Source organism: Colletes latitarsis, chromosome 11, assembly GCF_051014445.1.
Source record: "Colletes latitarsis isolate SP2378_abdomen chromosome 11, iyColLati1, whole genome shotgun sequence".
In the NCBI taxonomy this organism is placed as follows: Eukaryota; Metazoa; Arthropoda; class Insecta; order Hymenoptera; family Colletidae; genus Colletes; species Colletes latitarsis.
In genome coordinates, this window is record NC_135144.1 from 9748406 (window position 1) to 9774019 (window position 25614).

The 25614-nt window shown below is 36.6% G+C and overlaps 1 protein-coding gene across 3 annotated transcripts in view; it reads right to left on the reverse strand.

Moving 5' to 3' along the window:
* Positions 1 to 110: 110 nt before the first annotated feature.
* The window catches only part of For (cGMP-dependent protein kinase for), a 99783-nt gene continuing 74279 nt past the window's right edge, over positions 111 to 25614 (reverse strand). For all 3 annotated transcript variants that reach the window (XM_076777187.1, XM_076777189.1, XM_076777188.1), the window contains 8 exons: positions 9774 to 9993; positions 5861 to 5924; positions 5600 to 5772; positions 4981 to 5127; positions 3733 to 4179; positions 1361 to 1660; positions 1132 to 1194; positions 111 to 1063 (listed from right to left, as the gene is read on the reverse strand). In XM_076777187.1, coding sequence (XP_076633302.1) covers positions 898 to 1063; positions 1132 to 1194; positions 1361 to 1660; positions 3733 to 4179; positions 4981 to 5127; positions 5600 to 5772; positions 5861 to 5924; positions 9774 to 9993 — 1580 coding nt within the window. In that variant the 3' untranslated portion in view covers positions 111 to 897. The remainder of the gene's footprint in view (positions 1064 to 1131; positions 1195 to 1360; positions 1661 to 3732; positions 4180 to 4980; positions 5128 to 5599; positions 5773 to 5860; positions 5925 to 9773; positions 9994 to 25614) is intronic.

Below are 25614 nucleotides of genomic sequence, written 5' to 3' on the forward strand. Positions count from 1 at the left end.
TATCTCGTCTGTGCTTTTATTAAATAATTATAAAAGTGATGACAAAACAATAAATTACCTCCCGACTCTGTAATTGCGTACATTACCGTGAGCGACGTGAACTAAAGTAGTTAGCATTAATAAAACTTTATTTAATATCGATATACATTGGGCTTTACCTAATATATTTATAGTCGTTTATTTACAGGGGTCACTTTCTCGCATAATTAATTAAAATAGGACTGTTACAATAAACTATAAAGTGATTCAAACAGCAATGAACCGGACGCGAAGAATCTGACGTAGTTTACTTCGCGAGAATCGTATGCACATTTTGCGTCCGATGGCAAGATGTCTCTTCCGGTTAAGCTAACTACATTTCGAGCATGTTCCGCGTGGAGGCGTTGCACGCACATGTCGTATCCGACTTTACCTCTGTTAGGTATGGCACTTGACGCATTCATGCGGATCTTAAGACGATACGTTCGATTATAATTCCATAAAACGCGGGACCATGCGGGCGAAAGAATTTCTTTAAATTCAACGCGCGTTGACTTCGCACTGTACAGATAAACGTCGTGAAAATTCATGTTTCCTTATAGATAACGCGATAGAAGAAGCATTCTATTTGTTGCCGGTGTAATAAATCTCTGCGCGGTGCAACATGAATTGCGGTACCTCTGCAATTCAATTCTTCGACGATCTAATATCTTTATCACAAGCACGTTTGCACACATTCCATGTTACTTTTAGGCGATTATCTACACATCACATGGTATTAGCTTGCAGAATAAATGCAGGTGATGGACTGTCACGTTTCTCAGCGATCATTTGACTATCTTGTGATCCTCTGAATATATGAATTCATTTAACTTTCTTCTTAAAGTAACAGTTTCGATAAACAGAAAGTCACAATTCTTAAAAGTCGTTATCCCATCCGGATGTGTCGTCGGGGGGTGGTGGATCGGAGTCCGGCGGATATTCATCGAAATTCGTCGTGTCTATGGCACTTTGAATGCGTGGCATGATGGGAGGTTCAAGTGTCCTTGCTCTCAGACCTTCCCAGTTAAAACCATCGAACCACCTACACGGGGGAAAATAATTGTTAACAAATGAGGTTTTTAGTTATATTTAGAAATTTAGTATGCTTACTTGTGTTTCTGTATTTCACTAATTCCACCTTTCTGGTAACCGAGACGTTCCGCCGCGTTGTCCCTTAAAAAAAATAAATAAATATAGATAATATAGATAATATAAAAAATAGTTTACTTTCTTTTTATTTACGATTGTTTGTGCAGAGCAATTCGAAAAGTTGTTGGTCTATTAAATATATTTAATTCGTATATTTAATTCCAACTGACTGGCAGATGTAAATTATTACCTGCAAAGTTTTTTAATTAAAGCAGTTGCATTCCGTGTGATCGATCTCGGGAATTCAATAGCGTCGATTCCTTTCAATATAATATTATAAGTTTTCATCGGATCGCTACCGACAAATGGTGGTGTGCCCGTAAGGAGTTCGAACATGAGAACACCAAGAGACCAATAATCGGCGCTGATGTCGTGTCCCTTATTTAAAATAACTTCTGGTGCAACATATTCGGGGGTGCCACAGAAGGTCCACGTCTTCCTTCCATGATCCAAACGCTTGGCGAACCCAAAGTCGACGAGTTTCACATATCTGACAACAATTACACATTCCTGTATATTATCTAGTTCATCATCAGCACATAACATTTACGTTAATATATATTGTCATTTTTCATCAAACTTTATTGTCACATTTTATGACTTTATTCGTAAAGGAATTATACAGGGTGATCGTCCACCGCTGAGAAAAATTTTAATGGGGGATTCTAGATGCCAAAATAAGACGAAAATCAAGAATACCAATTTTTTGATGGAGGCTTCGTTAAAAAATTATTAACAATTGAATTCAAAAATTACAAGTCGTTCTTCGGTTGCGGGGATCAATTCCAATCGTTTTTGGTGAATAAACGTACCCCCGAAATCCTACCCACTTTCTAGAAAAAAATTCGAGAAGGTGTGAAATTTTTCGACGGAAAAAAAAATTTCAAATCGTTTTGGAAAAATTATTTTTAGTTGCAGGGGTCAATTACAATCATTTTTGGTGAATAGACATACCCTTGAATTCCTACGCATTATCGAGAAAAAAATTCCTAACCGAAAATCTAATTTTCAGGCTAGAAATGTCTGCCCGAAATTTCATGCGAATCTTTAAAATGTCATAACTCCTCAACGGATTGGACGATTTTAATGTTTAAAAATGCAAATTACGCGTATTTTAGTGGAGAATATGTAGAAGTTCCAAAAATATCCGAAAACTTGTTCCTTGACCCCGCAAAATAAGAAAAACCTCATAAAAATGGTCCAATTTTTAAACGACCATAACTCCTGCAGTAGTGAACGTATCTCATTGAAATTTTGGAGAAATCTAGAGTTTATGTATACCTACAAAAAAGTATTAAACAACTTTTCTGTACAGCGCCAAACAAATTTACGAAAAATGAAAAACCAATTTTCAATGAAAATCGACAAGTGCCTAAATTTTTCGGAGTAAAAAAAAAATTTCTAATCGTTCTAAAAAAATTATATTCAGTTGCGGGGGTCAATTACAATAATTTTTGGTCAACACACATACCCCCAAAATTCTACGCATTTTCGAGAAAAAAATTCCTAACCGAAAATATAATTTCTGGCCAGAAATGTCACTCGAAAATTTCATGCAAATCTTTAAAATGTCATAACTCCTGAACGGATTGGACGATTTTAATGTTTAAAAATGCAAATTACGCGTATTTTAGTGGAGAATATGTAGAAGTTCCAAAAATATCCGAAAACTTGTTCCTTGACCCCGTAAAATTAGAAAAACCCCCTAAAAATGGTCCAATTTTCAAACAGCCATAACTCGTACAATAGTGAATATATTTCAATGAAACTTTTTTCTGAAGTAGAGCTCATGGGTACCTACAAAAAAGTATTAGACAACTTTTCTGTAGGGCGTCAAACAAAATTATTAAAAATGAAAAAGTAATTTTTAAGAAAAATCGACAGGTGTCTAAATTTTTTGACTAAATTAAAAAATTTCAAGTCGTTCTGAAAAAATTATTTTCGACTGCTGGAGTCAATTACAATAATTTTTGGTCAATAGACATACCCCCGAATTCCTACCCACTTTCAAGAAAAAAATTCTTTACTGAAAATATAAGGTGTGGCCAGAAATCTTTCTGTAATTTCATTTTTTTTTTCACTTCCTTTTCCGTTCATTTCTGTAACCTGTTGGTAATATTGCCAGTGGGACACGAAGGTGGTAATAGAGTTCTAGAGCCTCAGAAAAATGGCCGAAAAAATCCATTGATTGTAAGGTCAACTCGTATACCTTGTTTGTGATTATATTCCTCGTTTTTATCATTTCATATGTGGTTATATACAAACTATCTGGTAGATTTGATTTTCTAGCATTGTCTCATTCCCGAGTATGCCAGATAATTGGAATTTTACTATATTACACTACGGAAAGTCGTAACCACGGTTGCTAGGCTAATCGTTTCAATTGGTCGAAGCAAACGCTCTTACCACAGCAACGGACGATTATTATCTTTATTGTTAAATATGTCCTAAACGATTGGCCGCCTACGCTTTTATGGTAATGCACGGATCAATTACTTACGATTCTTCGTCCACCTACAAAGTTTCATTTAAATTCGAACGTCCGGCTTGCTAGAAACTTACCCTTGGCTGTCCAGAAGAAGATTCTCTGGTTTGAGATCTCGATAGATTATGTTCCGTGAATGCAGGTAGTCAAATGCTTCGACGACGCAGGCCGTGTAAAACCGCGTCGTGCTGTCGTCAAAGTGCCCTTTGTCCCTAAGCACGGTCCACAATTCGCCACCTAGGCAAGCCTCCATCAGCATGTAGAGATACTTCCTGTCCTTGAAGGTCTTAAATAGTTTTACGATGAAATCGCAATCGGCTTCGCCCATAATTCTCTTCTCGGACATGATGTGCTGTTGCTGTCGCGTCTCGACGATCTGGGCTTTCTTCATTTGCTTCAGAGCGAAGGATCTCGTGCTGTCGCCGGCCATTTGAACTAATTCGACTCTTCCGAAACCGCCCACGCCTAGGGTGGTCAGTGGCCGAAGATCTTGTAACTTTAGGTCCCTGAATTCCTCGTTCAATCTGCGTTAAATGTCACCACGATCATCGGTTTGCTCCTTTTGCGCGATTAGGTTGCGTAAAATACAAATTTATTTTATTTATTCATCGACGTTTTTGCTGTTTTTTTAACTCTTTGCGGCACAGGATTTCGGATAATAAAATAGACCCACGTTGCATAGAAATTCTATTGTATATTAAATAAAGGTATCATGTAATGTAAAAACATAAAAATATGGAAAACCAGGAAAAAAGATTGTCGCAATAAACCTTCCGCTTGCAACAATTGATGAACCTGTATTGGCACGTTGAATGTTGCCAACACAAGTGAATATAAACCTATGAACATGCAGCTATTGCAATATTTCGAGGTGGGACTTAAAATGTCTTTTAATCCCTAGCGTGCCCCAAAGAGTTAAAACACGACGTATGCAACGAGACCGTACAATCGATAAAGCATTTCGTTCAATTTGAAAATAGTTCTCCATTTTGCTTTATCCACCTCGCGTAGCGGCTAAATTCGCAGGAGTTAATGCAGACTGCAACGCGCGGTTTCAGAAAAAGCGAAACGTTAACTTAATTGCCATTTTATTATCACGGTTGTACCGTAACGCGTAACTTACTCTGAGATCGTGCGGTTTATTCTTCCATCCTAGTAGGGTAAGCGTGAAACAACACACACACACACGGGGATTTAACAAACCATTCATGGCGCGATTGCAGTCGAGTATAATTAGCGTTAACGAGAGTCAACGTGGTTATTAGTAACAACGCTGTTACAAGCGCGATGGAATTACGATCCGCGAATTAAGCTAACGCGCTCACCTTCTGCCCTCCACGAGCTCGTCTTTGTACCGTGTGCGAATTTCGTCCAGGGACGAAATTAATTGATTGAACGTTTCACGGTCTATCACCAGGCAACTTACTCCTTCCAGGTCGTCGGCGATTATGTTCGCCGTCCTGAGGTCGTCTCTGCGAACACAATCGAGCAACCACAATGAAAAATTAAACGTAACATTATTTTTTCTATTTTATAAAAGCACAATTCTTTTATTCGTTAAGTAATCGATGCTTAAATGCGTTCAGTTCATTTTTAAACACCCTGTGTAATTAATTGACACTAAAATTTAGTTTCCAATACACTCACGAAACTTTGAAATTTAGCACTTTAATGGCCGCGCGTATCACACGAAGACCGTTGTCAGTCACCACTGATATTGTAGACCAAAGTGAGATGAAGAATTATACATGTAACCTCAACAAACGTAATAAGTTGAATGTATGATGAAATCACGCACACGTGACAGTGGCCAACGTCTGCTAGCTCACCAAGTCACGTATACGTGACAGCGGCCGTTAAAGTGTTAATATAGAACAGTGCAAGTAGAAATTGAAATACATTATTATGGTAATTGTTAAATTAAGTTGAGATGAAATAATTTACCCTTGAAGGGCTTTTTCACCGAAGAAGTCACCCTTGCCCAGCGTCCTGATGTACTTGTCCTCCGTGGAGTCGGGTTGTTTTATCGTAACACGCACTTGTCCTCTGCTTATTATGAAAAACGTGTCTCCCCTTGCTCCTTGCCTGATTATATAATCCCCATTGTTATAGAATGTCTAAAAAAAAAGTACAAACAACACACTGACGTGCATGAAATATTACAAACTTCAAAGAGCAAAGAAACTTTAGGGTTAGTAATTTTACCTCTTCCAAGACGTCCGAAATTTTGATTAGTGTCTCTTCGGGCAAATTCTTGAATATAGGAACGCTGAAACAAAGAAAGAATAAAAAATTGAAAACGGTTTACGTAATATTAACTGTACGTTTTCGTTTTAGCCATCTTGGTAGCGTCTAATTTTAATTACAGACGAAGTTATTAATTTTCTTCAGCCACGTAGTGGATGTTTATTTATTACGATACGATCGAATTGGCATTTGTTAATTTTGCCTGTGATTAATGGGATTCGTTTCATCGCGCTTCGCAAAAGGAAGATACGAAAACAAGGGATTTGTTAAGATGGAACCATTCGTCTTGGCTATTACTCACGCGGATAGTTTTCTCAGTAAGCACGGGATATCTATCAGTTTAACCGTTAGCTTATTCCCTCCAACTGTAGAATATTTTTTGATTACTGTTTCGTGTTAGAAATCAAGCTGTGGAATTCATTTCTAACGCAAGGTCGGAGATTAGGGTTTCAGAGAACTCTAAAAATTCAATTGAAATTCTTTTTGGATAAAAAGTATCCATGTTTTCAAGATAAATAATAGTTTATTTCTTTTTCTCTGATTTTAGCTTATTCCCTCCAACTGTAGAATATTTTTTGATTACTGTTTCGTATTAGAAACTAGAAGCTGTGGAATTCTTTTCTAACACAAGATCAGAGATTAGGGTTTCAGAGAACTGTAAAAACTCAATTGAAATTCTTTTTGGGTAAAGAGTATCCATGTTTTCAAGATAAACAACAGTTTATTTCTTTTTCTCCGACTTTAGCTTATTTCCTTCCACTGTAGAATATTTTTTAATTACTGTTTCGTATTAGAAACTAGAAGCTGTGGAATTCTTTTCTAACACAAGATCAGAGATTAGGGTTTCAGAGAACTCTAAAAACTCATTTGAAATTCTTTTTGGGTAAAGAGTATCCATGTTTTCAAGATAAACAACAGTTTATTTTTTGAATAAATTTCGAAGAGAATCTTGCGAAGAATGCACAATGGAAGGTTGAAAAATATTTGAAAAGATCCTTGTTTGCGTTTGCTTGGAATCTGATTTTTACTTTTACGATTATTCCTAATTAATCAGGATTTTAAATGATAAAGTATACCTAATTCTGCGATAAACGAGCTAAATTATATTATTCGTACAAATAGAAGTATAATCACGCATAATAAGCTTTACGTATAAAAGCGATTGCAAAATTTGTTGTCCCAATTTTTTCTCTATTCGATTTCTTACTTTTTCTTTGCGTTTTATACTAAATGGTACCGAATGTTGAATTACGTCAGACGCTACATAGAAGCTTTGTTCAACAAAATTACTGAATGCAATAAAGTTAAGTTTTATCTTATCTGTGACATTTTAACGAATTAGAGTGTTTGAACAAATGTCTTTAATTTAGTAGACGCACACGGGAATTATCGTAGTATTTAGTTATCAGAAGAGTAACAAGAAGTCGATAGTTGTCAATGACTGAATAATAAATGAATACTGATTTGACGCGAGTCATGAATTCTCAATCGGACAATAAATGTTCGTCATTTTTATTCGAAGCAGCAGTGGTTTCTGACAGTCAAATTCTCCTTAGTGCTGAGCATAAGTAAGAGAAAAAGCAAGACGGTAAATTAGACCTCGACGAGTAGGGTGGTGCACTTATATAATTGATAGGCTGAAGTTAATTTAACCTTGCGAAATGTCAGTGGAATATTTCGTCTCGATAAATATGCAATTGTACATCAATTAATGCTGAAGTAACTTGTTATGGAACTCGGAACATCAATTGTCATTTAGCAAGATATTGAAGGAGATTGTAAACGTTTATACAAACGTATTGTGCTTGATTATGCTATGATTAATACAGGGTGTTTGGTCACCCCCGGGGAACAATTTTAATAGGGTATTCCAGAGGCCAAAATAAGACGAAAACCAAGAATATCAATTTGTTGATGGAGGCTTCGTTAAAAAGTTATTAATGGTTAAAATTCCACCCGTATTGAATTTTTTTCTCGAAAATGCGCAAGATTTCTCGAATTTTTTTCTAGAAAGTGGGTAGGATTTCGGGGGTATGTCTATTCACCAAAAATGGTGGTAATTGATCCCCGCAACCGAAAATAATTTTTTCAAACCGATTTGAATTTTTTTTTTTCGTCGAGGCACCTACCCCCTGTCGATTTTTCTTAAGAATTCCTTTTTAATTTTTAGTAATTTTGTTTGACGCTCTACAGAAAAGTTGTCTAATACTTTTTTGTAGGTACCCGTGAGCTCTACTTAAAAAAAAAGTTTCATTGAAATATATTCACTATTGTGGGAGTTATAGCTGTTTGAAAATTGTACCATTTTTATGAAGTTTTTCTCATTTTGCGGTGTCAAGGACCAACTATTCGAATATTTTTGTGATTTGTACATATTCTCCGCCAAAATACGCATAGTTTGCTTTTTTAAACGTTAAAATCGTCCAATCCGTTCAGAAGTTATGACGTTTTAAAAATTCGCATATTTCTGGCTGCAAATTGTTTTTGGTAAGGAATTTTTTTCTCGAAACTGAGTAGGATTTCGGGGGCATGTCTATTCACCAAAAATGGTTGTAATTGACCTCCGCAACCGAAAATAATTTTTTCAAACCGATTTGAATTTTTTTTTTCGTCGAGGCACCTACCCCCTGTCGATTTTTCTTAAGAATTCCTTTTTAATTTTTAGTAATTTTGTTTGACGCTCTACAGAAAAGTTGTCTAATACTTTTTTGTAGGTAACCATAAGCTCTACTTCAGAAAAAAGTTTCAATGAAATATATTCACTATTGTAGGAGTTATAGCTGTTTGAAAATTGTACCATTTTTATGAAGTTTTTCTCATTTTGCGGTGTCAAGGACCAACTATTCGAATATTTTTGTGATTTGTGCATATTCTCCGCCAAAATACGCATAGTTTGCTTTCTTAAACGTTAAAATCGTCCAATCCGTTCAGAAGTTATGACGTTTTAAAAATTTGCATATTTCTGGCTGCAAATTGTTTTTGGTAAGGAATTTTTTTCTCGAAACTGAGTAGGATTTCGGGGGTATGTCTAATCACCAAAAATGATTGTAATTGGCCCCCACAAATGAAAATAATTTTTTCAAACCGATTTGAATTTTTTTTTCGTCGAAAAATTTAAGCACCTACCCTCCGACGATTTTTCTTAAAAATTCACTTTTAATTTTTAGTAATTTTGTTTGACGCTCTACAGAAAAGTTGTCTAATACTTTTTTGTAGGTACCCGTGAGCTCTACTTAAAAAAAAAGTTTCATTGAAATATATTCACTATTGTAGGAGTTATAGCTGTTTGAAAATTGTACCATTTTTATGACGTTTTTCTCATTTTGCAGTGTCAAGGACCAACTTTTCGAATATTTTTGTGATTTGTACATATTCTCCGCCAAAATACGCATAGTTTGCTTTTTTAAACGTTAAAATCGTCCAATCCGTTCAGGAGTTATGACGTTTTAAAAATTCGCATGAAATTTCGGGGAACCATTTCTGGCTGCAAATTGTTTTTGGTAAGGAATTTTTTTTTCAAAACTGAGTAGAATTTCGGGGGTATGTCTATTCACCAAAAATGATTATAATTGACCCTCACAACTGAAAATAATTTTTCCAGAATGATTTAAAATTGTTGAATTTAGTTGTTAATAACTTTTTAACGAAGCCCCCATTCTTGATTTTCGTCTTATTTTGGCCTCTAAAATCCCCCATTAAAATTTTTCCCAGGGGTGGTCGAACACCCTGTATAATAATGTTATTAGTATGTGCGAGGTTTGAGAAAATAATTCTTCGAAATTGCACGTTGATCGTACGGTTTCGACTGTAATTATTTACAACGATTGCTTTCAGTTATTAATTTATAATTATTTAATGGAAACGACTTTACCTTTTTAAGAAATCCGTGTACTCGGCTTGCCTCGAGAGGCCGGTTCTCATCATAATAGTTTGGAAGCATTGTCGGTCGATGGCCCATAATTGGCAATCGGTAGCTGCTGTTATCGTTGCTGTCCTCTTGCAGTTGTAAAGGATTGCCAGCTCACCGAGTACTTTTCTCTGCGCCAGAGTACTCAAGTACTTACCATCTCGCGACACCTCGACTTTACCCGCTGCAAACACCATTTCCCAATTAGCTTCGAAATCGTAGAATTTCGTAAAAGGATCGGCTTAACAGTAATGTTTTCTTCCCTTTTGCACGACCGGCGATAAACTCCGAATATGTTCTCCACTCGACGTTTTTAAATTTAATTTCCAACAGATTGCGTCACAAAATGATCCATAAAGATTTGTCGGATCGGTAGTATTGGCTGGTCTAGCGAGCATCGATGGAACTTGCAGATTAACTTTGCACGTCACGAGTGAATTTTTCCCTATTTAATCCAGTTACAAACGACTCTAGAAGTCGAAGGACCACTGACATTTCTACGATAAGCAATTAGGTCAACGCCGGTTGTCCGTTTCTAGCTAAAGTCGCGGATAGTGCAATTACAACGTGACATTTATACGAAATATTCGCAGGGAAAGAACATATTCCGTAAGAAATTCGCTTATAGCTCCTCGTTTCAACGTGCATTTCCAGTCACTGATAATCGATTGTTTAATGAATAAATACAAAATTTAGAATTCTAACATTTTTTTAGTTTCAATACAGTACAAAGCTCGACCATAATCTCCAAGTTTCTTGTCTAACTTAATTCTTCTATCATTTTTCGCGTAATATTTTAAATATGGACTCTCGTATCCACAATAAATAAAAAGAATACCACTTAACCGTACTCTGCCCCTGTTTCCTAACATACTTTGATCTAGTTATCGTTCGAAAGTCATCGCAATTTTTTCTCTCGAAAAACACACTGTATATTCAGCATAGTCGATTGATATAATTAAACCGTTAGTTTGATGTTTCCTCGATGCAGTTTCACTCTGTTTCCCCTAACACTGACACAGTCGACTAGAACTATAACGACACTTTTAAATTCTTCGATTTTTCCACTCTCGAAAGTAGACAACTTGTTTTTACGATTTTAATATTACGATTTTCGATTCTAGAACATGGTGAAATTTTAAATGATATGAGCCGTTTATTTTGAAAGTGGCGTAAGTCCATTTTCCAAAAAAATCGAGTTAGCTACCTTAATAGTTACATTTTTACATGGATTTATTACATTATATACCACCATAGTTATTTTAAATTCCTCCTGCATACACAAACTGGAGAAGACTGAATAATAATAAATAAAACAATATTAATTTTAATGTAAAAATTATTTAACACAGAATAAAAGTTGAATATTTTTTTGATTTTATAACATAAAAGTGTATACATTAATTTTTATTTTAGTTTTCCTATGGACTTGTGCTTTCTTAAGAACTGAAAACGTCATTTCATTGGCGTAAGTCCAATCGTTGCCATCAAAAACATATTATTTCTTAAATAATGTTAATTATGCTAATTGGGATGATAAATTTGACACTCTTAGAAACCTAAAAATATTATTCTACTATGTCATCTGTTACCCATATTTTTAAATTTAATCCAACGCAAACCCTTCAATATCTCGATTCGAACATAAATGGACTTACGCCACTTTCAAAATAAACGGCTCATATTATTATTTAGTGTTCGTCCCTTTAACACTAGATTTACGGGCATTGAACTCACGTATATTTATTGATACCTTTCATGTTGAAGATTACCTTAAAATACGATTTTTCTTTTAATTAGAATATGTATTCATGCCATTGCATCAAACAAATTCAACATAAGTTGTTAACCCTCTATGGGCCCGTGTAACTTTCAGGTCACATGTTAATATATCGACATTTTACAAAATAATTTTAGTTTTCTCACAAGATGACGTGTACGTATTAATTATTTAATGTTTCTGAGATAACTAATAACTAGACTGCGGGTATTTATGCATTTATGGGAAATTTAAATTTTCAAAAAACTACAGAATGCATTTAATATGCTAAAATATAAGAAATGTTTCAAGTAAGATACGAATTATTATATTTAGGGGTTGAGACAACCCTCTATAAAGTTCCCATTTCATTAATTCTATTAATAAAAATACGAATTTGCATAAAGATCCGCAGTCTACTAATAACAATATTGATGACGGTAGGCAGCATCAAATATCAAAGTGGTTCGTAAGTTTATATTCAAGAAAAAAATTCGGCCCATAGAGGGTTAACAAATAATATTTACGCGTTCTGCAATTTTAAATATGGGATCTGACATCCGTAAAATTGACGGCTTCCGTAAATCTAGCGTTAAAGGTCCCAGTTACCAGAACCTTTTTACCCCCAATAATCGTAGCTGTCGGATGGGGGAAACTTGCGTCATAGATCGCCGTGCAAGGATCACCGTCTCGCAATAATCAACATTTCTTTTCAACGTGCCGATGTGTATGTGGACCGGATGCAACGAACGTATGCAGTTATCTCAGACCCAATCCCTTCTGCACAATGGGCCTATTCATGAAACGCATCCGGTACCTGTGCAGTTTTCTGTCCGCTTACGGTTAACGTGTGCATTGTACTGGATCTCGCCCACGTTCTTGCTCTTTTGATTAAGCTATTTATATTGCGGTTAATGACAGTAAACAACTCGAAAGTTGCGCCACGTGATGCAACCGCCGTGTGTTCGACGAGCGTGGAACGAGCCTTTTTATTTAAATAACGAGCTTTCTTTAGGCACTCTCGTCAAGTCGCGACGAGGGAATCTGCGAATCGAATCGATGCAGTGTGTCCAGCAATGGACCAAAGTCAAGAAACTAATGTTTCTAAACTAATGGTAACTAAATTAACACATTAACGATGGGGCATTTTGATTAAAACTTTACTATAGGATAATTTTAATAACATAGAATTCCTTCAACATGTGTACACTAAAAATGTGATGTGTTTTTGTAATTAATATAGTTTATTAAAATTTTCAAAAGTCATACGTGGATAATAGAATCTTTCTCTTGTGTTATCGGAGGAATTACTAGAAAAACACACATTTGTCGTAAAACGAGAATACTCGTTTCCCGTTGGTAATGTGTTAATAAAGGGACGTAGATTTTAACACTGAATTTACCAATTTGTTGTTGAAAATGATGCTAGAAATTTATTGCAATTTTCGGTGCATTTTCTTAAACATGTGCCATTTACCGAAAATTTGTCTTTTTAATTTGATTTTTGCAAGTTATGTACAGTATTATAGTACCTTTATTGCTAAACAATTGGTCCCAATTTTTTGTGTTAAATATTTATCAACTTTGAAAAAATACGATGATTTGATGTATATTAATTTAGGGCATATTAAACTTTAATTTAACGCCAATTTTAGCTGCCTGAATTTGCCCGAAACGGAATTAATCTAATAAAAAATTTTATTTATTTACAGAACAAGAAATTGTTTCTGTATCTACTTTATATTTTAATTAAAAATAAATAAAGGAATTACACAGATGCAAAGTTATGATTTTCTTCCTGAATACCCATACACTCAAAAAACTTTTCGAACAAAAGTTACACAGCAATCACTTGACAAGAAATTGCAATAGTAGAAATTAGCAAAACAATTTTTATTTAACAAAAAATCAAGGTCGTTTCAATCGATGCATCTTTGTATTCTTTCTAAACAAGTGTAAGAGGTCTCAGGCCGAAAATTAACTAGTTTCGATGATTTGAATCGACTGGACCGACTTTTTCGACGCATAAATATTAAAACAAATAACACGACGTACGTTTGAAAATATTCACCTACAATGTTGAAGCTTCTTTGGCCCATGTCAATACTTTTTCGATTATCACTCGCGTCTGTATACTAGTATATATATATATAATAGTATTGTCAATTTAACGCAATATTTATCCTCATTGGGAATGTCTCTGATATGATTTCCCTTATTAAGAAATTTGAAGCGTTTCTCACCGGTTCACGGACAGAACTGAACAACCGAATCCACACGATCGAACGATGACAGTTGGTAAATGTAAATAAACTCGCGTACAAGCTGTATACAACAAACGAAACGTGTAATATAACCGACATACAACTGTTTTGCCACCGGATATCAAAATCATAACCGAACGCTTCGAAACGCTACGTAACATTAACCCCTTGGCGTACGATTTAATTCCAAACAATTATTCTAACATATACTATTTCATTTTGTTTAAATTTGTTCGTATAAGAAATGGCCACGAAAAAGAATAGATATATTTTACCAATACTTCCTTGCAACAGCTACGCGAGTAAGAAATATTACATTATAGGGTGTCTCGTAATTGGTGGTACAAGCGAGTAAGGGGTGAAAATTTTATTTTCGAAAAAAATAAGTTTGAAAATTTGTCGAGTACGCATGTACTTGACTTAGTTTCAGTGATTGTGTACAGTGATGATACGACGAGCGTTGAACAATTAAAACAAAAAATTATTATAGCGTTTGGACAATTAAAATTGAACAACAACACATTAGAAAACGTTCGATGCAATTTAATAAGGAGAGCACAGTTACGTTTGCAACAACGTGGACATCACTTCCAACAGTTCATAAATTCTGGAAATCTATTTATCGATCCATTGACAACGTTTACGAACAAGAATGGAGGTGATTTACAATTAAATCCGTCGAAGCTGGTCCAAGTGCACCCATACTCGACAAATTTTTAAACTTATTTTTATCGAAAATAAAGAGTCATACGAAACAATTTTATTCTACATTTTCGATTCAATTTTTCACGTAGAATCACTGTATTTTTATTAACCCCTTGACGTACGATTTAATTTCAAATAATTTTTCCAACATACAGGGTGTTTGGCCACCCCTGCGAAAAATTTTAATGGGAGCTTCTAGAGGCAAAAATAAGACGAAAATCAAGAATAGCAATTTGTTGATTGAGGCTTCGTTAAAAAGTTATTAACGTCCAAAGTTCCGCCTGTAGAACGGCAATCTGCGAACATTCTACAGGCGGAAATTTAAACGTTAATAACATTTTAACGAAGCCTCAAACAACAAATTGGTATTCTTGATTTTTGTCTTAGTTTGGTCCCTAGAATCTCTCAGTAAAATTTTTCCCAGAGGTACACTCTGTATACTATTTAATTGTGTTTAAATTTGTTCGTACGAGGAATGGTCACGAAAAAGAATAGATTTGTTTTACGAATACCTCGTGAACGTAAAAATGTGTTGATTTCAATTTATAAGACTTGGTGACGAGTAGCTTCATAATTGTGAAACATCAAGAATTTGTGACGAGTGAGACTCGTCGTTACATGGCAAGGGGTTAATTTCTACGTTAAAAAAATGTGGTTTTAATACGGTTCGGAGAGCAGCGGTTTAATTACCAGTCGTACTAACGATTACGTAAGTGGTTCGAGGTGAATTCGTGGCGCAGAAGAGCAATTTTCACCGAAGCTTTCTATGTCACGAGTATCCATGTAGAAAGTGCAGCAGAAGCGCATCGGAGAAAATCTAAGAATCGATTAACGAATGGGATATACACGCTGTCGTGTTGCAATTCCGAGAAACGATATTCGCTCGTGGCGATGCTCTCGCTGCAAATGAATCGACTTCATCTCGTTCGTTAGTCGCGCGCATTTTTTTCTTGGAACAACGCAAGCGGAGAAATAGCTTTAGAAAAAGGACGATCGTTCTTGCGCGAAGAGAATCGACGACCGTTGCGAAAGTTATTAATACCGATAAATTTTCATTCGATGGATGACACACGTTTGTGCAAAAAGTGGACAACGTACGGAGGCTGGTTTCTTCGCGCGTAAGAAATATTACATTTATATTTTTATTAACTCCTCAACGTACGATTTAATTTCAAATAATTTTTCCAAACGTATATTAATTCTGTCTAAATTTGTTCGTACGAGCAATGGCCACGAAAAAGAATAGATGTATTTTACGAATACTTAAGAAATATTACACTTATATTTTTATTAACCCCTCGACGTACGATTTAATTTCAAATAATTTTTCCAAACGTATATTAATTCTGTCTAAATTTGTTCCTACGAGGAATGGCCACGAAAAAGAATAGATGTATTTTACGAATACCTAAGAAATATTACACTTATATTTTTATTAATCCCTCGACGTACGATTTAATTTCAAATAATTTTTCCAAACGTATATTAATTTTGTCTAAATCTGTTCGTACGAGCAATGGCCACGAAAATGAATAGATGTATTTTACGAATACCTAAGAAATATTACACTTATATTTTTATTAACCCCTCGACGTACGATTTAATTTCAAATAATTTTCCCAAACGTATATTAATTTTGTCTAAATCTGTTCGTACGAGGAATGGTCACGAAAAAGAATAGAAGTATTTTACGAATAATTTTAATATGAGAGACTTGTCTTACTTAAAGAATTTCTTATATTTTTGCACGTTAAGTGCATGCAATGTATAAACATTGTCTATTAATTACACAGTCGTGATTTTATTACGTATCGTAAGAATATGAATTTCGTAAGGATTTAGGAACGGAGGGGGGGAAGGTTCGTTTTTGCAAAGTTCAACAAGCTCTTGCAAGTTAGACCGCGATTCGTGTAATTCGTTTTTGCGTTCGTTGTATATCTGTCGCGGAGGCGTGCTCTTCTCGATTAAACGAGGCCAAACAAGCCGCCTCTTCGAGTACAGGATCTCCACGTTGTCTTGTCTTCCTTGAAACATGTACTTGATTTACAGCTGGTTCGGTATAATTTAGAGCGTCGAAGACAATTCACTTTAGAAACGTTGACGCGATACTCGAGGAAAAGAGTTTACGAGTTTGGCTAGTTTTGCTCTTTGCGCTTACAATTAAATGGCACAGCGTTCGAATCAATTATTTTATCCCACTTTGTATAGTGTTCGTTTTGATATCGTTTGCAATAACGTGGAAAATAAAACAATTCCTTTCACGTGTTTCGAGGAGAATTAATTTTTATATTCAAGGACTGAAAACTACCCCAATGTTGCGAATGAACAACATGAAATCTTGAATATTAAAGAAAGTCTATTTAATGTTTAATAGAATGGCGTTGTCCGCCATTTTTATCGAGATCTAGCGATTTAGATTGATCTTCCGAGGGTTCTTGGAAAGTTATGGCCGATCGTGGCGTGTAGATAACGTCGAGCACGAGCAGTTTCAGGAAGCGACGATGGGGTATCTGAGCGACAACTCGAGAAACAGTGCTCGATTTGCATTCCTTTCGTGGCCAGTTTGCGTTTTCAGAAGCAACTTCACTACGCACGAGGCGTTACGATTATTCTCCCGGCAGATAGGTTAATGATAGAGCAGCTGCTAATGGCACCTTCGTGATTCTAATTATTCCACTAACGCGAAAGAACGTCCATGAAATAGTTGAAGATCGTAACGAAACGCCGTGTCTCGTTACGCAAGACAGTCGCGCGCTGCTCTTTTTATTTCTTTCACCACGGACGTCGATGATTCGTCAGTATGCAGATATTTTAGCCGTGGATCGAGAGAGAAGGGGACAGTCCACGGTCGTATTGTCCCGTGAACGGTGCTTTCACTTCCTCGCGCATACGTGTATCCTGTCAAGAACGAGTCATACAAAGCGACTTCGAACCGGTTTCGAATCAATGCGAATCTCCAGGATGACTAGTACACTTCAAAATCGCTGAAACTCGGCGTTCCAGTAGCCGTGGAAAGTCAGCCGACGTGGAAAACGAGGCTTCGGAACGGAATCGAAATAGAAAGCGCAGGAAACGTTGGTTTTTAGACTTTTTGGGAACCTGTGGGACGCGTTATTGCTAGTGGACTCGTCAGTGAGGCTTTCTAGCGAGCTTAGAATTGGTCGTGGAGTGGTCACTCGAGCGCTTGCGAGAGAGACAAGAGCGTAGCCCTCTGGCGGCGAGTACGGGAGGCTACGCCACAAACCTTCAGAGAGGAAGGAATATTTCTGCGACCCAGATACGAAGTATATTGGCGAGTATATTAGGGAAGAAACGAAAGGAAGAAAAGTTTTGTCGTTACGTTTAGAAATAATTTTCGAGAATTTGCCTGGCGCGTTTATCCATTGCTCGCTCTTTCTACTGCTAATATCGAAGTCGTCCTCCACTGTGGAGGAAACGCATTCGGAGCACCGGTTTGAGATAAATAAAATATTATTACAGAGGATGGAAACGAATAAAATTACCACGATGTCATCACAGGTGACTCACAAATTTTGCATTCGTCTGTAGCTCGAAAGTACCGATTGAAGTTGGTCGCGAACGAAACCTTGTCCTTCGAGATTCTAGCCATCGTTATTTATAGCTCACGAGGAAATAACTTTCTCGAGCATCCGTCACGCGAGGAATTTTTATCGAAATACATGCTTTCATCGTGGATGAACGTTTAACCTTCAGGTGCACCGAGTTTCGTTTTCTCCGTTACACTGTGGGAATAACCGTCGAGCGGAAATAGAAAGTGTACGAAACAATTTATTTCGGATGGTTGCAATATATCAACGTCGATTCGAGAGAATAGATGCTTCGAACGTTGATGTTTTTTCCCCTGAAATTTCAAACACTGAAATACGTAGGAAAATAATTTCGATGCATCGCGTGTGTTTTTATGATCGCAAGGCGCGCTAATTGCGAATACGAAGGGGTGAATTCTTGTCGGGTATCTGCCACAGAGTGTGTATGTTGAATAATTAATTAGACGAGAGATTTGATTAGATTCGAAACAATTGAAATCGCATCGGAGCCAGGGGGCTCTAAGGATTAGATCCAACACGGTGTTTCATTAGCATACAGAAGGATGAAAGGAAAATCTTGAATGTTTCGCAAAAAGGACGGGGGATTGAAAACCCTGGTATCGCGCGTATTGCATTACTGTAATGCAGAACTTATTCATTTGTATACACAAGTTGCTCCGCGGTATCGTATAATCAAGGTTCCCTTTCATTTCTAATTTGCGATGCGATTAGCATTCCCATTTAAATATAAATGGGAAATGTTGCTTTCAGCAGGCCGAACGTTAAGTTCATCCGCCTGTGAAAAGCTACGAGCAGCTTGTGTTTACGAATAATCCACCAATTTGTCGCGATTTTTAGTATAAATAAACTATACAACTGTTTTTAATCATTTTAACGAGTTTTTATCCATTTCATTTTTAGTCCAGAGCGCAGAGACTATTTCTTTTTTAAACAAAAAGTTCGTAAACCAATGATCTAGAAGGGGAATGGTGCATATCAATTGCTGCACGGTTCGTCGAAAAAAATTTCTAATGAATGTTTTACGAGAAACAATTTGAGCAATTAAGCATCGCGATTAGTTTAATCAACGGTTAACGAAGATTTCATGGCTCGACTAACGGCCACGTATAATCGTTCGAGAAAGAAATACCGGAAAACGAGCGTAAAGTTGTTGTTTCCCGCTCCGAAAGATTAGTCGTAAACGGGTTAATGTGGTTCAGATTGCCAGCAGTTAAGAGGTCTAAGTAGACGAAGACGTTCAACGAGTGCGACTGTCTCAAAAGGCGGATCACTAGAACAATCATCGTTTCGTACACATCCGTTATCGCGTTTCGTAACACTCTGACACGATTACACGCCTCGTAGTTTACGCCTTTGCCTCGATTCAATGTCTCTTGACCCCTGATACAGGAATCCTCATTCTATTTCAACAGTTCCCAACTTTAATTGACGCTATGCAATCTTCACAATTGTTATAATAAGCATCGAGGCCACGCTTTACTTTAGTAAATATTGTACTCGTCAGTATCAATACCGTTATTATATTTGTATTTAAATTGCAGCAACGAGGGCGATTAAATAAACCAAAACGAGCGGAAGATAAGAATTATTTCGAGCTTAAATTAGCTTCTGACTGGCTACGATATAACCTCTATTATCTGAAGTAATTATATGTTCACCATGATTACTCGATCTCGACGAAAAGCTTCGAATAAATATTTAATAACTCGAATATTTTTTAAATGCTTGCATTACTTTCTATTTGGACTGCTCGAACATACAACGAGTGAGATCAATTTGATTTTCAATTAGCTCGAAGATAGTACTATATAGGATAAATAGAACTTTCTCTCAGCTTTTTCGTGTCCTTTAATTTTTAAGAAAATAAGAGGAATTTTGGAAAGCACAGACAATGCTTTCCTATTTCGCGCGAAACACGATAAGCTTTGGAAAGTGAGCATAATTACGCGACTAACGGAATAACGTTACCCGGTCACGACGAATCGTGGATTACGAAAGAAAAAAATCCGTGAAATTCCGCGGGGTTCTCCGTACACGTACGTGACATTTGTAATGACATTTGTAAGTTGTTCACAAAGCGTTGCATTGTCGTACACGATCGCATGAAGAGCGACGCGATTGATTTAGAATACGTACCGCGGTAATCCAGGCGTTGAAATCACCCGCAGTTTTCGTCTCATTAATGCGTTTCACGGGTTCGTGATAATCGTAGAACAGTTTTATTACCGAAATTGCACGGTACGTAAGTAGCGCGACTCGAAAGAAAGTGTTTCTTCTCGAAAAAGTGTATCGTACCAGCGTTCACGAGAAAATTTATTTCGAAAAAACACGTGGTCTGCGCGAGCGCCAGCGTGCGTGGTCGAAGTCGATTACCTTGAAAATGCAGCCTTCCATTGGAAAACTGTTTCACGCGTTTAATTTATTATTCCTCGAGTGCATAATCAGTTCCAATAAAGAGCTCGCGGATAGCCGGGACGCAAAAATTTGATTACACCTTACGTTTAGTTGGAAAACATAAACAAAGTGGATAAAATCGTTACCGAGCTTGTATAGAAGCGTTCGTAAAGAAAAGTCGGGGAAATTTGATACTTTCTAAACGACTGCCGGGAAAGTTCTGCTTCACGAAGTTACCAACTTTTTCCCAAACGAAAGAAATCGGTTTTCTTCGAGTTCTGTTGCGCGCTCGCAACGCCACGTACAATTTCACGCGAGAACTCTTGTTAAAAATGGTCAAACCAGCAATTAAAAGCGTATCGTTTTTGCTCTTTGATTTACGAATGTAAATATGTGCACCATAGAAAGTGCGATTCGACTGCTTTTTACCATTCCGATTAACCATGTATTTAGCCCGCGAAACAAGAACATAACTTTCTATTGAAATTACGTAAGGCAGCGTGTAATTACGAGTCCGGAGCAAAGAGACTGTTTACACGCGTGGAAACGTCGATTAAGCTCTGTTTTGAAAATTATCACGTGCAATTGAATCGTGTCGTTGTATCGAAGCGCATGCTCGTTGGTCAAGGAAATAAAACTAGCATCGATATCTAATTCATCGTTTTGCATACACTTGGGCAGCGCAATGCTATCGATCGATGGTCGATAAAATGTCTCTAGAGCTATAAACTAACCGTAAGATAATGCTAGTAGCTACTATTTCTTGGTGTTATGAAAGATATCGTTCTTTATGAGATTTTTTTAAGTATACAGTGTTTTCCAACCGTTTCTGAATCGTGTCCATAAAATACGGTAGCATAAAACAAAAATAAAATGGGGAGTACAATACTCCATTATAGTATTCCAGTAAAAAATTCCTTTTACAATTTCTTGGCGTATATTGTTATCAGTTTCAGCGCTAAACATTTCGTTACTTTTTCTGACCACGTACCGCAGAGATGGATTCTTCTGCTGTCTTATTTACAAGGTCGTTGACTCAAAGACTCCTATCTAGTTGTTTAATTTACTCCTCTCCAATTTATCTTCGCATACCGAGAATACTGCAATCATCAGCGTCTGTCTAAATCTTTCTGTATCCCTCTCACCGCACTATTGAATTTCAAGCCTACTTTTCTTACGTATCCGCTGACTATTTCAATTCTATCCTGGTCGACGTGCACACGTTCTTTCGAATCCTACTTCTCTTTTAAACCTGCACGTATTTCAATTTTTACCCATTTCTTGCGCCAAGCAATTGTTTCTTTCATATTTTCAAGATAAAAAGTTTAAAATATACTTTAATTCAGACTCCTTTAAGAAGATGATTAAATTGATTAAGATAGTTTTATTACACTGTCTCCATTGTCTCCTTAATTGACTGAATTAAACGTTGAAGTACAGTAATGGTAGTAGTAATTTTTTAAATAGCATAACAAGGGGTAATGAAGTTATTAATTTCGTCAATATATTATAAAGAATTTTATAAAAAGTGTACAGTTAATCTAGTAAATAGTTATTGCACTTGCACAGCCAAGCGAGCGATTGATGGAAAAAAGCGTGACACCTGGCAGATGCTCTTCGAGGCAGAGATTTTTGAGGAAAAGGAATCCTTGAATTCACATCAGGTATTCGCAGATGTTCCAAAGCTATGGAACGCGAACAAAGAGATCCCCCGGTACATTTGACCCGGCAGAGCCCTCGAACGAGTGAAACTAACAAGAGAAAGAAAAAGATATCCTTCTTCGAGGTCTGTCCAGTTTGTGAGCGTAATACACGATGATTATACAGGGTGTTCTTCCAGAATACTGTAATCCGACTGTATCGAGTATCCTTTATTTGCTTCTTGATTTTTCAAACAATTTTTACAAGATATCAGACACGGTCTGAGCTTCTTGCACTTGAATTATCGATGCACCATTCAATAGAATAAATGATAGAATATCTACACATGATAGAATAGGATAATGTTAGATAACGAGAATCTTTTTAAAATCAGAAGCGACGAAAACAAGTGACCAAAGAGATACCGTGGTCAATTTAAAAGAAAAAGGCGAAGGGACAAACAGAGAATTGCTATCAATTTAAAAGGGCCCGTTGAAAGCGCAATAGATGGTTTTAATAATAGGGGTGCTTTTAACAGATTCAACGAGCCAACCTTTCGTATAATTGGACGGTCGAGGAGACCAGATTAAATTGCATTAATTTATTCGTGCTGTAAGGGTGACGCTTTGATGCTACTTTAACGAATTATCAAGTCTGCCCTAGGCACGTTCGATCCAGAGATGCAAGCATCGACTGGAGTGGATGCAAAGAGCACACCGCGTATGCAACGAGCAACGGACAGTCTAGCATGACGACGTAACAGAACAAAGAGTTTACGCCTCGCATACGATACCCCCGTCGAGAGGTTTTATTTGAGAGCCGCGTAACCGAACTCCCTCTTGGTCTAGCGGACTCTTATCGCCGACGATGTTTCTATCACTGGCAGAAACTGAACAGAGTTCATCGAGAAAATCTCCGCGTTCGACCGTTGGCGGAGAATCTTGACAAAACATGAGCGAAACGACGACTGGACGCAAGGAAGAGGAAGAAGATATTTCCTTTTGCGTTTCGAGCTCCTGCGGAGGCTGTAATCTACGTTAAATGCAAAGCACACTTTTCTATTAATATAACAATAAATTTTCTTTGGGGATTAAATAGTGAAAATAGGTGTAGGTCCTACTAAATAACATTTTTATTGTAGATTGTTCAGTTTGGTAGGAATCAAAGGGCTAGTGCATGTGTTATGGAAGGAAGAAGATATTTTCCTTTGCGTTTCGACCCCCCGTGGGGTCTGTAATCTACGCTAAATGCAAAGCACATTTTTCTATTAATATAACAATAAATTTTCTTTGGGGATTAAATAGTGAAAATAGGTGTAGGTCCTACTAAATAACATTTTTATTGTAGATTATCCAGTTTGGTAGGAATTAAAGGGCTAGTGCATGTGTTATGGAAAGAAGAAGATATTTTTCTTTGCGTTTCGAGTACCTTGTGGGGGCTGTAATCTACGTTAAATGCAAAGCACACTTTTCTATTAATATGACAATAAATTTTCTTTGGGAATTAAATAGTGAAAATAGGAGTAGGTCCTACTAAATAACATTTTTATTGTAGATTGTCCAGTTTGGTAGGAATCAAAGAGCTAGTGCATGTGTTATGGAAGGAAGATATTTTTCTTTGCGTTTCGACCCCCCTGTGGAGGTTGTAATCTACGCTAAATGCAAACCACACTTTTCTATTAATATGAAAATAAATTTCCTTTGGGGATTAAATAGTGAAAATAGGAGTAGGTCCTACTAAATAATATTTTTATCGTAGATTGTTCAGTTTGGTAGGAATCAAAGGGCTAGTGCATGTGTTATGGAAAGAAGATATTTTTCTTTGCGTTTCGACCCCCCTGTGGGAGCTGTAATCTACGCTCAATGCAAAGCACACTTTTCTATTAATATGACAATAAATTTTCTTTGGGAATTAAATAGTGAAAATAGGAGTAGGTCCTACTAAATAACATTTTTATTGTAGATTGTTCAGTTTTGTAGGAATCAAAGAGCTAGTGCATGTGTTATGGAAGGAAGATATTTTTCTTTGCGTTTCGACCCCCCTGTGGGAGCTGTAATCTACGCTAAATGCAAAGCACACTTTTCTATTAATATGACAATAAATTTTCTTTGGGGATTAAATAGTGAAAATAGGTATAGGTCCTACTAAATAACATTTTTATTGTAGATTGTCCAGTTTGGTAGGAATTCAAGGGGCTAGTGCATGTGTTATGGAATGAAGAAGATATTTTAGATAGTGAAAATACGAGTAGGCCCCACCAAATAAAATTTGTACCATGGATTGTCCAGTTCAGTAAAAAGGGGTAGTGCACGTGTTATAACTTTGACATTCTAATGAAATCAAGAGTTCACCTAGATTCTACGAGGGTTTAGGAATGACCTACTTTGGTGAAAAAAAGAAAAACTGTTTTATGAGATCGTTCACTTCTAAAAATAGATTTTTACTACTTTGATGGATCTAGCGTTAATAGCCCAATCGTTTCATGGAAAAGAATTTCTGATTTTATTAACTCGTTACCAGGGTTGCGTAATCTCTTAAGCGCGTCCTTGGTTACAAGCACGTCGCATTGTGAAGTTGTTCAAGACGCGACGTTAACTTCATCACATCGACTGGGAACAATTAAAGGTGAAAAATACAGCAAGAAAGACCCAGTAATTAAAACGACAAAGGTAGGGAATCTTTACGTCATCGCTGGTGAACCTTGATTAGCGGGTTTGCGAAAGCAGACCGACGTCGACGTCTTTTTTCTCTGTCTCTCGCGACGCACGAGATCGCGAATTAGGTCGACACATCCGCGTTTTTAGCTGCGACCACGTCATTAGCGGACGAAGATGCCACGAAACCGTTGTCAAGGATGCGAGACTTTTTCCTTGATCTTTCCTCGCGTACAGTTTATTTGTTCGACGATCGCAGGGACACGGACCTTTTAACGCGCGGACAAAATGAAACAAAATGGCATTTCTCAAAGTCACGAATATTGCTTATACGAGTTGCAATATCATTAGTTAATAGTTCAGGGTAAGCTCAAACTTATTGAATCATATATTGGAAAATTTTTATATCAATCACACTTTGGAAAATTTTTTTTTTTATTGAAAATTGTTCTGTGATTGTAATGAGATAATAGTATTATAAAATGTCATTCTTCGATGATTTTCGCGGAAGTTCCAACCTGACGAAAATTCCCCAACCGATTTCCAATACGGAATTTTTAAATTCAAATATTTTATAAATATTAAAGTATCAATTTTGTTCATTTGCATGGCTGGAAGCGTGATTTTAATCGCGAGGAATCTCAAGCGACAGCTGTTGCCTTCCATGTTAGAGCTACGATTACACGAAAGGAAACCTTTTGGGAATTCGGGTGGCCACATGTTACTTTTCCCAAATTGAGTGACTGATTCAAGGTGGTAGTTTCGTCAATAAAATTGTCCAGTCTTCTATTTTTTCGACTTGCTCGAACGAGTATTATT